Source organism: Cyanistes caeruleus, chromosome 9 (genome assembly GCF_971803275.1).
Source record: "Cyanistes caeruleus chromosome 9, bCyaCae1.hap1.1, whole genome shotgun sequence".
Classification (NCBI taxonomy): domain Eukaryota; kingdom Metazoa; phylum Chordata; class Aves; order Passeriformes; family Paridae; genus Cyanistes; species Cyanistes caeruleus.
The window spans coordinates 17,421,484-17,437,729 of NC_141709.1; the positions used below are offsets into that span (position 1 = coordinate 17,421,484).

The window sequence follows — 16,246 nt, forward strand, 5'->3', positions numbered from 1 at the left end:
GACTGAAGCAGGTGCATGAGATGAACAGTTGGTTGATAGCTCAGGAGATGCTCCTTTCTATAAAGCACGTTCTGAAGGTACCCCACAAAGCCAGTTTCAAAATTACTGCTGCCTGTCTGATCTCTTCATAAATGGCATAAAGATTTTGCAGAAAAACTAGCAACACAGAGCTATGTCCAGCACATGATGCTGCTTCTGTGTTGGGAAAATCTAACTCGAAGTAGTGTGGAGAAGGAATATCCATGACATCTAAAGCAAAGGGCATCAGATTGACTATCTAGTGAGGAGGTGACGCCTAGGGACATCTAGTGACATCTAGTGACTATCTTGTGAGTTTATTCACAAATAAACTGCAGGTCAGGCTTTTGGCCATGCCGTGTCTGACCCTTTTCAGGAGAAGCAGGATAAGAGCTGCTACGAGCAGCCATTCCTGACAGACATGAGCTACTCAAGGCAGCAGAAACATGCAAATCTGTATGACTCTCCAATGAAAGCTGGAGGGAAACAGATCCCAGTCCAGCCTAAACAATGGGTGTGATTTGCAATGCCAGCATGGACTCAGACAGCTTCTCATGTCAGAAGTGAAGTGGCTCTTGTAAAGGGTCAGAATCAACTGAGATGGAAGCATTTGTGACAGAGGAGGAGTGAAGTACCTGACACATAGAGGTTGGAAATACAGCCAGCTTTGCCAAATGGGCTCAGCTATGGAAAAACTGGAGGCTTTCCTGCCTAGCGGGGATCTGTAAGCCTGTCCTAAGGAGTTACTGCAGTCACTGTCTCAAGCAATGGTGGAAACACAAAGTAAAACAGTAACACACAAACATTTGAAGATTTAGGCTGCATTTGGTTTCCCAGACAACAATCACTGCCAAGTTTCTGAAAAGATAAAACCTATAAACAATGGTCTCTGTCCACATTAATTCTACATCAGCTTTGACCCAAAGAATAACAATTGTCTCCTAACAGTGGCCCTAGAAATTTAAATTTAAAAAATACCAGCCCCCAAATCCTGATGCTTTTCATGGACAGGGGATGCTGTGTACATGAGGAGTTAACTCCAGAGCTACACAGATTTTAGCTTTCACTTCTTTGGGTAAAGTCCACAGAAGGACTATGTCTCTTTCACTTGAATGGCATGGTGCTGGCCCAAGGGACAGCATCCAAATTACTCTGCTTCAGTCAGTGACAGATCTTACTGTGGTATATCCCTCAGTGATACAATGTCCATACTAAAAATCTTGTTCTGCCAGATCTTTCACTTCACATTGCTTGACTCTTTCCACAGAGAACCTCCTCTGCAACTGCAAGAACCACTGGATTAATCCAAATACTGTTCTACTAGTCCAAATGATAGCAATTGTCCCTGAACTACTGCTCTGAAGCAATGTTCTGCCTCTGTAACAATTCAACATGGTTTATGGTAAGAAGAGACAAACATCCTCATTTTGTGACAATTGCACTAAAAGCTGTCTCCTCCTTTCTGTTGCTTTCTTCACTTAAGTACACCAAACATACACAGTACCTACCACCATCTATTAACAAATAAATGAGAAGGAACAAAATTCAATTCCACATATGGAAGCAAAAGGCCAACGTAGAAGACTCCAACATATGAGAAATAAACCAAAAACGAATGAGTAACTCAGCTGTGTAACAATGCTAGCCCACATTTTGTACACAAAAAACCAAGAGGTTCCACATTTAAGAAGAGAGCTTAGGAAATGGATAGCACTCAGTCAAAAAACATAAAGAGCATATACTTACCTGCAGTTCCTAAGCTAAGTAGTACAGCAACCCAAAATACCCAAAACACAACGAGAATCAGAAAGGTCCAGAATGGTTGGAAGAGGAGGAAAGGAATTCTGCCAATGATTTTACCAACAATTCGAAAGAGCTGTACACCAAGCTGAAGCCTCTTTCTTAGTACAAGTATAAGGGAGAGCAGAACAATCTGTTTTAGGGGAAAAAAGAAGACAAATTGTTGGGGTTTTACCTCAAGAAAACTATCAGAGTTGTCAAATGTGGGATCAGAGGACACAGATTTCACAAAGACATGACAGCAAAGCAATTAATACAATCTTACTACACATTAGAAAATCCTTCCAAGACACTGCCTAGGTTCTCAAAGAGCCTGTGGATTAAAATCTGTTTTCTTGCAATAATTGCTGCTGGTTTTTTAAAGAAAATAAGATTCATAACACTTTAATTCATCTAACGAAAGCAGTCTGTTTTGCTTTATAGCAAACATAAATATACATTGCACACTAAACATTGCTTTCATATACCCTGCATGTCATGAACTTTAAAACTTTCTTTCTACTCAGGTCAGCTTGCTATTGTTCACTTTTGCAATGGTAGAACCACCAGTGCTTTCCTGCAGTCCACAGACAAACTAGTTTGAGAGCTATGTATGTATGGGAGCAAAGCAGACATAAAATGAAAACTTTAAAATAAATTATTATCTTCCCAAGGTAAAAAACCCAACCTGCCAATAACAAAACCCGAAGTCAAAAATCAAACAATATCCCCAGCTCTTTGTATGTGATGAGGAACTTTGATCAGCAATTAAAAGAGAGGTTGAAATCTTTAAAACAATAAATACAACCAGTGACAGTTGCTTTACTGGTTTTCTTGTGTGCTCTAGAAAGAAGCCACCAGCTCTGAAGAGAAGCATAACCTGCAGCAGTGGACGTTCCCACAGTTCTGCAAACAACTCAGTTGTGTACTGGAACACACAAACATTCAAAGAAACTTTTTCTTACCTCTTTAGTATCAGCAGATGCAAAAGATCATAACTTATAGAGGATACAAGAAACAATCTGATCTGTGACACATTTATATTTGTCACTGTAAACTGTCAGACTGTTCATATCTGGCAAATTCCATATGGATCTTACTCATCTCTAAGACAACAGGACAATTGCTTTGACAAATGTCTCATGAAGTATAAATTGACTGTACCCTCAAATTGACCAATGGCTTCTTTTAACGTTGCAACATCAGAGGGAAAAAAAATCACATAAGAAGTTGCAAGCCACAAGATTTTCTGTTGTAAAACAAGATCAGTGAGAGAAAACCAGAAATTAATGCCATAACTTGAGGTCTAGGCACTGCTGCCTGTGTTTCACTGCCCCTTTCATTGTCTAAAAGAGCTGCCGCCCCTTTTTCCTGCTGGCATGCTCATACTCAGCCAGTGCCTCTGTGTTTATTCAATATGATTCTTCAGTAAGCTGATGCAGAACAAAATGGGGATGGAACAAAATTCTTGCATTTTTACACCAACAATAATAACACTGTTTGTATGGGTTTGAAGTATGGCAAGGCTAACAAACAAGTTTCACAATGAAGATATAAAATTATATTTTTAGTTTTGATGGGGGCCTAAAAATCTAGTTGGAACTAGGGATCTTTAAGGTCCTTTCCAACCCAAACCATTCTATGATTTTATGATTATATTTGAATGAATGTAAGAAGATCTTAGAATTTATTCTCATTTTCCAATTTGAAAAGAATTAGAAATTATTTTTACTGTTGCAGAACCACTGTAGTTCCAGTTTTCAAGTTACAGCCTCTGCTATTGCTTAGGGCAAAATGCTACTTACAGTAACTATTGTTGAGAAGATGGCATATCCAAGTAGAAACTTTGCGTTTTTCTTTTCTGTTTCCAGTTCAGTGCTGGGGTCACTCCTGTAGTCATAATGGAGCCACCAGAGAACACCTGAGACAACTGAGCAGAGCAGAGCAGCGTGAGGGCAGGCAGGGCACGCTGTTGCTGGCAGGCTGGTGCCTGCCTGGCCTCCCTTCCCAGCCTCCTGCCCTCCCCACTGTCCCACACTCGGCTTGGGAATACTCTCAGTTAGCAACGTGAGGCACAGGATCAGTGATCACAGAGAAACTTCCCATAGTGGCCTGTCAGTCTGAGGTAAAGCCGCAGCAGAACATTTGGATTTCTTGCAGTTATCCTAAGGCTCAGGCATGTAATTTCATTGTGGAGATACAAAGCTAACTTTCATGGAATGACAAGCTTTAGCCAGACGCATTCCTATGGCTCTCCCTTCCTAAAGCAGGCAGTATAACAGTTCACTAAGCATTCTTTGAAACAGTAGCATTTTCATAACTGCATTCATCTGCCAAAAGAAACGTTGTTTCTAGGCATCTACAAAAACAATAAACATCACCATCATCCTAACACTCGGCAGCTGGAACAGCACAGCCAGACCTTGGCACCAAAAGGCAAGCAGGCCTCAGCTTGGAAATGACTGTGGTAAGCTGAAGGTTACTGAGGATGGCCATGGAACAAAAGGATAGCTGTTTGTTCAGCTGCCAGCCCTTCAGCGCAGAGAAACAGTAAATATACTTACACAGCAACCCAAATACAACCAGCGCAATCAGAGTATGGATGAGGAGGGTCTGAATGAATCTGAAGGCTAAAACCAGTATCAAAGAGAAGGCTGAAAATACATATAAAGTAAGTTTGATTGTTACATCCCTTTTTATTTTAAATATAAATTTAAGGTTCTTGTAGAATTTTGGCTTTTATTTTTAAGCCATAATCTTAAAAGCAAAAGCATTTAGTAAAACTGGCAACCTTTTTAACATTTAAAGCACACAGTTACCTCTAACTTAAAAAATAAGGAACTTAAAGCTGATGTATTTCACCACAGGAAATACTAGCTTTTTAATAACATTGTATGTAAGATTTAAATTCAAGTATTCATGCTGATGTCATTTTTTTCATCAACAATTTCTTACCATCCCCCAAAATGAGGTATTTAACCATGAGCACAGACTCTGATAGAGATCTGCATTTTGCCAGTCTATTAAATGCCTCCTGATAAAACCTGATCACTCCTCCTTAAAAATAACTCTGCCCAGAAAATATGAAAAAAGTCCACTTTTGAATTAAACATATAGACTAATAAGAAACTTTTTAACCTTATAATTTAATATCGTTATTCACTTTTTACTTATAACCTTACCTAGTGCAAGGACACTCAGTCCTATCACAGTATCTCTTCCTGCCAATATTCCGCTCAGAATTCGGTGAAAAACATCCATTTCATTAACCATATGTATTAGGACAGATGCATATTTGGAATAGCATTCAGGATTTTGTGGAACACATCGATTAAATAATGGAAAGGACATACTGAAAGGTTAAAAACAAAAGTAGTAAAAAATATTAATTACTGGACAAACAGTAAAAGCCACAAAGATCCATCCTGCCATTCTCCATAGAGAGCACTCTGTTATAAAGAGTAGTTTTCTGTATCATCTGCAAAATAAACTCCTAATAGTGTCATGCCCGTATCACTACACCAGAACAGATCCATCCAAGATCAGCCTGGGGAAAGAAATTAATAACTCTCTCATTAACTATCACCATCAGCACATAGTTCCTATTCCCATTCTAGTCTGGCTTCACTTGCTTTGCTCCCATGTGTTTGTGTAAAAGCAAAGTTCATGCTAACATAGCCTGTAACCTACGCTGTTGTAGATAATTCCAGACCACAAACATTTTGTATTGTTTTTATTATATTTAAGCATTCTAAAAGCCACACCAAAACAATGTTTGCAAGGTACAATTAACGGCACCAAATAGTTATACAAAATTATATGGCACTCCCAGCCAAGCTTCTTGCATATATTTATTGTCCTGCTTTGGCAGTGCTGCCCTGCAACAGTCAATGGCATATTCATACCTGAAAAGGAGAGGGTTTGTTACCAACAACTAAAATTTTCATAATTAGCTTTGCTTCTACTACGTAATACTTCTGTGCAAGATGAGTAACTGTGCTGAGTGCCTTGACAAGCCAAAAAAAGGCCTAGAGAATTGAGGAAATAAATGAAACATGCCATATTTTTTCATCAATTTACATGCTGTCTTTTGACCCACAGTACGTAATGTTTTTACATGTCTCCTGCTTTCTGCACTTTGTTCTTCCATTTTCTGCTGTTCAGAGCAGAGATGAGTTAGCTCTGCAAACAAGGAGATTCCAATTCTCTGCTGTGTTTTCATGACACAGTGGAACTTAAAATCATGGGTTTAAGAATTTTGACTCACAAGTGCCAGATTTGACAAAGCACCATCCATAGATCTGTGCTTCAAGCCATCTGGTTATAAAATTATTCTGATGGAAATTTCTGGGCTCAGGAGAAGAAGCAAGACCAAAGACCACATCCTTGGCATTGAGGGAGAAAGCAAAAGTCTGTGCAGGAGCTAAGCTGTTCCTCATATGGAGTGCTTTTTCCTAATTCAGAGAGGGAAAACTCTCTAAAGCGTAGAGGAATGAAAGGAATGCAGGCCTTGTTTATTCTGTGGGATTGGACACTGGCATGTTCACAGGCACATAAAAGAACTTGTAAGGATACATGGACAAAAATAAATAAACAAAGCAAAACCATCCTGACTGTGAAGCATCAGACAAATACAAAATATGAGAAAGTAACAATCAGTAAGAAGCTGTTTGGACTCAAGGAGGTTGTAAAGTACCCAGTCATTCTCACCTTGGTGGAACTGGCAGTGTAGGACACAGCTGAGCTACCTTTGGATTTAGGGTGTAACTGGAAACATTCAGGTTGTAAACGCAAAGAAAAGAACCTAAAAAAAAAATCAAAAAGTAACTTAAGGTTAGCAAAAAATTGAGAGGAAAAAACACATTTACAGCTAAGTTTTGTTTGCACTTCTGGTTTGATCCCTTGGCATGCCATTTTCATCCGTGATATTCCAGTGGGAATGTGAATAACAAATTAGGTAGTTGAGTAAATCTCAGCCAATCTCTGCAGAATCTTTTGCCTTCTAGACTTAACTACAGTTACCACTTATGTTCCTGGAGGGCAAGAACATTCTTTGTTCCACAGTGCCATACTTGGCTATTAATCCTTGCTCATTAGGGTAAAAGGAAAACCTGAAATAATGGAAGCTACAATAGAACTAGGCCCTCCTGAGTTAGAACAGAATAGATATATGTATCCAGAAACCTAACTTGTGCTGGGAACTAGGTGAAATATTACCAGGTACTCTGCTAACAAGACTCTGCTCCATTAGACAGCACTTCTGGGAAAGAAAGGCTGGGTACATCCAAGCCATTCAAAATGCAAGACTTCTCCCTGCCTTGACATAAACATACAAGCAGTTTTAGCTGGAATTTGATGCAATTATGTTCAGTTAGACTGAAAATACTTATATAATCTCACAGGTGTTTACAGCTTTCTGCACGTACAAAATTATGGCAAACTACCCCAAAATTAAATTAAAACAAATATTGTCAATTTAAATAGCAATCCCTGCCAAATAAAACATCAAAACAAACAAAAAAACAGAATGGGACACTGACTTCCAACAAAAATATCCATTAATATGCATATGGTCTGAAGTTTATACATACCCCATGAAATAAGGCTTAGGCTACAGATTATTTTATTTACATGTTGGATATTAATAAACTGGAGCCACTTTGATACAACAGCTACTTCTTACAGAATTTTCATCTTGAACGCCAGAACCAAATAAAATTTCTAGGTGTGTCCTGGTTTTGCTGGGAACTGGGTGTCTGTGTGGTAATGAGTTTCCAGCTGGGGTTAAACTGCAACAAAATGGAATAGCAAACATTGGGATCTGATGTCCAGAGGGATAAATCCACTTGTGTCTTCATGGAATTAATAATTCCACCATGGTTTTAATTACATTTGAAGGAACCAATTGGACAAGAGTCTCAAACAGCATATGAACTCTGGTCACCTCCTAGCACCCCCACCAAACTTCACTAGTTCATTCTCAGCAGTCAGTTTTCTGCTACATAATCCCAGCACTGTGCAGGAATTAATGAACAACTTTCTAATTTGCATAAGAGAGCTGTAACATTTCTAGAAACTATGGTTTTGAAATAAAGCAGAAACAAGTAACTTTATTTTGTGTTACCATGAGCTGTTCAGGAAATTAATGGTAAGATATGACTCCCTAGTGTAAGAAATATAATAAAAACAAAGTGGAAGCTGCTCAACTGTTCTACAGATACACTAAGGTACTCATATTCCCTGTGGCACACCATTATTCCTTGCAAAACTCTGGAGATCTTCCAAAGAGTTGAGTTGCTGTTGTGGACAACTTGACACGCACAAGGAAAGTGAACTGATTTTGTGTCTTTGTATTTCCAGGCTGCATGAATTCAGAAAGAATACATACCTAGAAAGAAAAAAAATCCTCTTCTCAAAAAACAAGTTTTCTTGGTTTTTTAATAAGTTTAAATTCTGAACCTTCTTTCCATCTTTTTAAAGTGCTACAAAGCAAGTGAAACTTTTGCCAAAGGAGTCAGTGGAATTACTGGGAACTTCAGCGTGCAACATCCTTAAGTACAAAGATTTGCCATATAGAATGACTGCCTGTTTGGCTGATGTCCCATTTAAGATCCTCTTTAAGAAGGCAGCTGTATAAAGCATAACAGTGCAGCACATTTTCGAATTCTATCTTAACTTCTTAATTTCTTTTGCACTATTCCCACCTTTTTTGCCTTTCAATACAACAGTGTAGATACACAGATATATATGACTGACAACTAGATGTGTATTTAACTAAGTTCTCAAACATTTGATTTATTTAGACATTGTCTGATGTACTTACTTTTTATTAGTCATATCTAATCCAGAAAGATTTGCCCCTTCTACAGGAGTGTTCTTCCGACCACATATGTTCCCAAAGCTGTCATATCCAAGCACGAGCCTTTCTGCAGCACCAGCCACCACAGCATAGCCACTTATAAACATCTGTTAAAATATTTGTTTTAATGTGACAGCATGCTACCATGGCTTTTCCTTCTCATTTGATCAATATTTCTTTTAAGTCATACATCTTTGCCTTCTTGTTGCAAACAGTTAAATCTAAAATTCACCCCTCAGCACAAGGCCAGAGCAAGTCATATGGGCAAGATTAGCCCTATTGCTTCCTTAGAGCTTTCATTCATCTATTGCTGGAAGTATATTAATTAAGCAGAATAACACAGGAGAAGGAAGATGGATGTCCTGATTAAAATAAGAGGAAAGCATTACTAAGGTGCTAAACACTGTCCCTAGTGATGTTCATGTATCTCACTGGGCAAGATCACTCAAATGGTGATTTTTCATGTGCTCACTGCATCTCATTTTACAGGGTGACCTTCAAGACACATTCAGGCAATTTAACTGCTGCTATGATGGGCCCTTGAAGCTGCTACTGAATTTGATCAGAGGTATTTTTAAACACAAAATATATTAAAAATGGAGATTACCTGAAATTTCAGGAAAGAGCACTCTTTAACACATGTGAAAAACCTGGAGAAAGCCACACTGTGCACTTAGATGACAGTGCCCTGACCTTTTAGTTGTTCTGCTGTCAGACCAAAGTTCCAGCAGATCATCTTCCTGTAAACTTCAGAAGCAGCTAAATACCTCTGCTGGCCAAGCAGCAGCAATCCTTAGTCAAAATAAAACACCTTGTCTAGGAATGTAGCTGAAACCCCCCTGTACATTGTGAGGGCCAAAGCAATCATTCCAGAGAACCTTTGCAAGTGCCAAGAAGCAACAATTCTTCTGTGAAACTGTTGAAGTCCTGAGTGCTACTTTACCCAAGGCTTATCTCCCCATCACTCCAGCTGCTGAAGAACTCAGTGATGCAAGCTTCTCCTCTGTCCCACGGGGTGCAAATCACATCTCACACACCCAAGGACAATCACTAAGCTCCATGGCTATGTGCCAGCTGGTGGCACCAGCAGCAAGGCTTCTCAGTCCCACATTAACCACTGCTGCTTTGAATGAATAGCTGAATATTGGCTGTGCTCAAGACAGATTGCACACATCAGACCCAGCACAACTGCCCTCTTACTTAAGCTTTAGAGCCTGTATTTGTTTTTCTTTTAGTACTTATGACTGAAGACTGGATCTGGGCAAAACCATTTCTCACACACAAACATGTACAAATGTGCTTCTTTAGTCCTGAGAAAAATATAATTTTTGCTTATGGTAGACTCTTACTTTGCAGTCTTACTAGTTCAGAACTTTTTTTTTTTAAAATTATGATGGCATGTTAATGCTGTCTCAATATGGACATCTTTGTAGAGGATCCTCAATTCAAACTAACACACTACTCGTGGACTTGATTTGTTACAATAACAAAATATTTCCAGATTGAGTTTGCTTACAGAGCAAGTATTTGTTAATAATTAAAATGTTCTCAGAAGGAAAACAAGAAATAAGCTGGCACTGTACCTCAACTGAAACAGGCTTTTAGATAAATTCTGGTATTCCCTCTAAATATGGGCATTACAGGTCCACTGTGTATGTTTTTGTTTTGTTTTGGTTTTTTTTAAGTGCAGAATGCTGGATAAAAGCCATATTGTTAAGTAACAGAGTAATAGCTGCAGCAGTGTATCTGCACATGGCCATGATACCCATTTCCACAGAACTATTGATGTGATTTCAATATTTGTGAACAAATTAGTGTCATTGCATTTTCTTAAATGTTTTAAAGATCAAACACAAGAAAACAAATAAATGTATACAATAAGTTATTTCACAGAAAGTGATCAATAAAAACAGTGAGAAAAACCAAACAAAAATCCTAAATCCTTACTCTTTGACAGGTTACATTTATGGCATCACCTCCAGTCATCAAAGCACTAAGGATTAGACAGCAGGCAAAAAACCCCTATCGTGCTCACAAAGTTCACCATCCATTTATGCAGTGTTCGAAATGTGTAGGTAATATTCTGCATCATCGTCCATTTAAAAAGTTACTGTGCATGGAATTAAACAGTGTATTTAAGAGAATCCTGAGCAAGCTGAGATGTATCATTAAAAACCCCAGTCATGTTTCAGAAAGACAAAGCCTACTCCCAAAATCTTGCACACTGTTCTAAGATAGTGACTTAATGTCGCATGGCATGGACACGTGTCACAAGACATCAAGGCTACAATGAACAAGTAGAATAAAGAGCCCAGTCAGAGCCGGGACTGATTTACAAAAAAAGAGGATTCTAAATAACCGAGCAGTGTGTATACATGGTACCTAAAGCGTATGGGCAGAATTTAGAAGTGTTACAGACACCACAATAAGGCACTGCACCACCAGAAAGGTGAGATCTATCCCTGGGCAATCCGGGGGACCTGTGCCCGTGACAATTTCAGTTCAGATTTAGTGTAACACTGTGCAGAGCCCCATTAACTTCGAATCTAATTTGTCCTTCCGGGAAACAAACATTCAAACGCGCGTACTTACCAAACCAGCCCAGAAAAGGCAGAAGAGGAGCAGCCAGAGAGTGTCTGTGCACTTTCTGTAGCTGACTGGTCTCCATTCCTGTAGTTCAGAAATACTGTCTCCAGAGTCCTAAAGGGAGAAAAGTTCAAGAAAACAGCAGAACAAACTTCCCGTGAAATTAACTCAAGTTCCAAAGGGCGGAGATTTGAGCAAGCGCGTAACTTGGCGCTTTCAGCGCCGAGCCCCCGGCAGCTCCCTGCCGTGCGCTGTCCCCGCAGTCCGCTCCGTCCCCGCCGGTGTCCCGGGCCCGCTCCGGAGGGGCTCACCTGCCGCCCGTGCTCCATGGCCGCGCTCGCCGCGCCGTGCTCCGCGGGGGCTCGGCTGCCCGGAGCTCGGCTGCCCGGGGCTCGGCTGAGGGGAGCTCGGCTGAGGGGAATTCGGCTGAGGGGAACTCGGCTGAGGGGAACTCGGCTGCCCGGAGCTCGGCTGCCCGGAGCTCGGCTGAGGGGAGCTCGGCTGCCCGGGGGCTCGGCTGAGGGGAGCTCGGCTGAGGGGAGCTCGGCTGCCCGGAGCTCGGCTCCAGCGCCGCGGGGTCGGGTCGGGCGGGGCGGCCCGGCCGGGCTGTGGCAGCTCCAGCGGCTCCGCCCGCCGCTGTGGCCGGGCTCCGTCAGGCTCCGGCCGGGACCGCGGGGCAGCCGCGCCGGCGGGCGGGAGGGAGAGGCACTGCTGCCCCGCGGCAGCTCCTCCACAGCCGCAGGTTTATACAGGGCCCCCGGCCAGGGCGGGAGGTTTATGTTTTTCTCTTCATTAGCTTATTTCTGGGAATAGCTGAAGATTTGTTACTGCTGCACAAAATGGGGGCTGTTCCGTGCTGTAAAGCCCACTGACACCGATACGCGTTTGGCTGTTCGGCCGCATTATCAATACACGGTCAGCCAGGGATCCTTTTCAGCTCCTGTTTGATTGTTGTATATACAGTTACATCACGCTGACATGCTGCATTATGCTATATGTACCTCTCATCTATGTCCATATGCATTTTGCATTCTCAGCAATAACTCGCAACAACAGGAATAACACCGAATTAGGTCAATCTTTGTAACTCACATGACCAAGGAATGCGGGAATTATTAGCCACTTTTAATAACATGTTTTCTCTGTGCTGTTTCTGTTGCCTATTTATTTTTATGCTCACTAAATTCAGCTCAGTAGTCTAGAGTATTTTACAAATTGAAAGGACGTTAAAAGCATGGTTTTTCCTCTTTCTGACAGTCAGTGGAACAAATAAATGTCCTCTTTAAGAAGTAGCGCAATATCTGCAACTGCAATAAAATTGAATTAAATGGAAGCTGTTTCACAAAACTGTTTAAGAATCGGCCCATTTTATGTAGGAGACAGAGCACTAGGCTAGTCTTGTCTAGAAATAGAAAGCAAAACAAAGCCAATGTATTCCAGTTCTCTGCAGAAAATGCAGACTTGGTGACAAACTAGCATAGCTAGAAGTAAATAGGTAATATCAGAAACTGGGCTTTTGTAAAAAGGAATAAATCTCTGCCCCAGAGCATTTCAGAGTCCTTCTAAGCTGACTGGGAATAACTACATTTTTCCAACAGGCTAAGTCATACAATGATTCTAAAATCGACATTTTAACTGTTTTAACAGAACTTGCTACAATTCTGATTTAAATTTACATACAGCCACACCCACTTCCAAGAATGGTTCTGAAGAAACACTGCAGGAAAGATTTCTAAAAACTGTCTTGCAAAGGGTTTATTAAACCATTTATCTTCCAGCCAGCTCACAGTTCTTGCCTCTATTAGAATTCTGTCTTTTAACCCTCATTATCCATTAATTTTGGAGGGTTTTCAGAATTTGGGTGAAAATTAAAATAAAATTCTAAATCTGAAAGGGTAGCTTTGTGCTTATAAAACCTAAATAGAGAAATTAGATTTTCCTTCACTTTGTGCTTTACAAATACGCAGTTTAAAAATATGTGGGGAAAGTGATTTTCCCTTGGAATAGAGATGTGAGATTTCACATGAAACTTAGCCCTTTTTAATCAGAGAAGTTAATTTTTTTATTATATTAAGAAAACTAACCAAAATTATTAACAACCTTTAACCTAGACAAAAAGAGTATTCTGAGACAGAATCATTATCTGATTAAGAAAAATCATCTTGAGGAACAATGTCAGTGATGAAGGCCCATATTAAAATTTGATGACTTGCTGTCATCACATGCTAATATTTTGCTGTTGATCTGGCACTTTTTGAAGGATCCTCCTTAGGTTTGTATTCCATTCTTATTGTGAATAGAGGAAAACAGCAAGTGGAACAAATATTTTTTAATGAACTCCAGGATCCAGGTAACCGAAGTTCATGTAAAAACATTGGAATCAGCAGTAGAGGCTTGATTTTACTGAGCAATATCAATAAAAATTCTTGTATTTCTTCAGCTAGCCAAGGAGCAATTATCTTAGAAACACTACAAAATAACTCACAATTAGAATAGGATTTTTTAAAAAGAATTGTAAATGAAATACTTAATTGTACTAAAATTTTTTTCCTGAATTTCAAACATGATCAAATAAAACATTTATCCTGCTTAGTAGCAGCTGAGTACTTTTATCCTGTGTCACTAGGTGGGGCTCGGCTCCCAGTTTCGAGCTCCAGCTCAGCATTTGGGATGGGTGCACAGAGCCTCACACCATGGTGAGCCAGTATTCACAAATGAGGACCCTCATTTGTATCGAAGAAAATGCCGGGAAACAAGGCTCAGATTGGATAACAGATTTAAACACCCACATCCAAAGTGTAATACCAAAAACTCTCACTTTTTATTTTTCCAGTCCTGACAAAAATTACCCAAAAGATCAATTTTGCGTTTTCTGTCTTACCACTTTTACAGGATAGAGTCTGGTTCTGCAGCTGAGTAATTGGAGCACTCAGCGAGGAGCAGGGAGGTTTAGAAGTGATTTTTTGTAGTGTTGAAATAGAAATGAGATGAAAATGAATTCTGTAAAGAGAGTATCGGATTAGAGATCTGGTCCTTTTGTGTGAGCACTAATGACTTGGCCAGAGATGTGTCCACTGGCTTGTGCTCTCCCCCTGGTGAGAAGCCCATGTTGGAGCCTTTGGTCTCAGTCCCCTGGTCTACATGGACAAGATGCTGACTTCATAATATAAACATCTTAATTTCAGTCTTGGATCTAACTACAGCCACTTCCATGGGAGAGTTGTATGGTGAGGATCCACGCGCACTCTTAAATTTTCACTGAACTTTCAAGTATTCACTGAACATTTCAAGTATGTGATATTTCTTGTAAAGGAAAAGAAAATATTTACAATCTTGGAGTACCCAGGAACTCACAGTGACTTATTTGTGTTTTAAAACATTAACCATTCAACCTGCTTGGTGTGTCACAGTGGGGGAACCACAACAAGGGAGATTAACATTTACACTTCTGAGACTACTTGTCGTTTCTAAAGGATATTTTACATGTTAACCATCTTCAGACGTGTTTATCAGCATCAGCAAGAGGTGAGCAGCAGTGTAAACTCATGGGCATTCTTTAGCTCTTTGTTTTTCATGAAGTCACATAGAATATACACCAAAAATCAAATATGAGTTCAAGCTTCCTGACTCCAAGCTTTAATAACGAAGTTCCTATTATTTCTTATGAGTGTAGTGTTTATTCACTAAGAATGAATCCTGCTGCTGCCTGCACTTAGGGCTCAACTTTCTTACCAAGAAACTTACCTGGTTAAAACTGGAGCAGGAATGTGGACTGGGAGAGGAAGCTGCTAAATGAAAACATGACAGTTCCTTGCTAGACTGGTTAAGTGAGATGACTATCCCTATCTGTATCCCCTTCTGGATCAGACAAGGAACAGAGACCAATTATTTTAATAACAGGACACAGCAACTGAGAAACTCAACTTAAAAGCAAACATTTTCTGCCTAATTAGAGAAGGTGCAGCTGAGCATAATTTCCATTGCTCTCAAATGATCTTGCTAACATACAATAGCTCAGCAGGCAGGTACTGTTCTCTTTATGTAGCTATGCTTCTTGGAATATCCTGAACTGTAACACCCAGAAACTGAACATAATACCTCCTATTATGTTCAAGCTGCTGGTCAGGTTTGCATTCTAAGACCTGGTGTTTGTGACCTCACCTCACTTGAACCATTCAGTCTGAAGTTTCTCGTGGCAGCTGCTGAAGATTTTTGGAAAACACCAGCACATATTACTCAGTCACTTTTAAGAATGAAATTAAGGAACCAGACCCTTTCTTGGATAGTAGTAAAGAAAGTCTTACACACTATTTAGATAAGAGATTTTTAATGGACAAGAAGAAAGAAACACTTCTAGTTTTTTCTCATATTTGAGAAAATTCATCCATATTTACCCAAACCACTTTGATAAATCACAGTGTATCAATGAACCTGATGAGCTTCATAGCTAAAGGATCTGTAGACTGTACCTGCACAGTGTACCCAGAGCCTGGCTGAGAGTCTGGGCAACCCTGAAATGTGCTCCTGACCTGCCACATATTTTCACTGTTTTGCCTTCACATCAGTGATTGTCCTGATGGAGAGAAGGCACAATGGACAAAGACTGGTCCTGAGATGAATGTAAAGAAAAAGGAGAAATGGATAATGCTGCTAAATAGGTTCCTGGAGTTGATAAGGAATATCTTGGTTGATAAGGAAAGCAGGACCTAGCAGCTGTCTGAGAAGGATGAGGGATTAAAAAAGGTTAGTATCATGAAAGCATTTAACCCAATGGTGTATACAGTGGACCATCATGCCTCTGTTGAGCCACAGTAACAGACTTGTAGCTGTTGCTTTGGCTCAGCAAAGACAGCAGAAACAGAAGAAAAATGGAAGTCTAGGGCAGTAGGGGAATGGCAGCCAGAGAGAGGAGGTGGAGGGAGGACTGGCATGCAAGGGACAGCATGCAGGATTCGAGGGAAGGGTGGGGCTGGATGTGGATGAGACTGAGAGACGGGATGAAAT

At 40.2% G+C, this 16,246-nt stretch overlaps 1 protein-coding gene and 1 long non-coding RNA gene across 6 annotated transcripts in view; one reads left to right on the plus strand and one right to left on the minus strand.

Moving 5' to 3' along the window:
• The window catches only part of SLC44A3 (solute carrier family 44 member 3), a 41,096-nt gene extending 29,209 nt beyond the window's left edge, over positions 1-11,887 (minus strand). For 2 of the 5 annotated variants that reach the window (XM_023932031.2, XM_023932030.2), the window contains exons 1-9: positions 11,554-11,887; positions 11,249-11,356; positions 8,621-8,763; positions 8,049-8,185; positions 6,508-6,601; positions 4,980-5,149; positions 4,362-4,451; positions 3,603-3,727; positions 1,765-1,951 (exon numbers count right to left, since the gene is read on the minus strand). In XM_023932031.2, coding sequence (XP_023787799.2) covers positions 1,765-1,951; positions 3,603-3,727; positions 4,362-4,451; positions 4,980-5,149; positions 6,508-6,601; positions 8,049-8,185; positions 8,621-8,763; positions 11,249-11,356; positions 11,554-11,571 — 1,072 coding nt within the window. In that variant the 5' untranslated portion in view covers positions 11,572-11,887. Of the gene's footprint in view, positions 1-1,764; positions 1,952-3,602; positions 3,728-4,361; positions 4,452-4,979; positions 5,150-6,507; positions 6,602-7,014; positions 7,115-8,004; positions 8,186-8,620; positions 8,764-11,248; positions 11,357-11,553 lie in introns of those variants that run through there. The other 3 variants (XM_086901837.1, XM_086901839.1, XM_023932032.2) reach the window with 3 other exon arrangements.
• LOC147651643 (uncharacterized) lies at positions 3,669-10,589 on the plus strand. Its single transcript, XR_015290428.1, has 2 exons — positions 3,669-4,468; positions 8,278-10,589. It is a non-coding gene; the product is annotated as an uncharacterized LOC147651643 (long non-coding RNA).
• Positions 11,888-16,246: the final 4,359 nt, after the last annotated feature.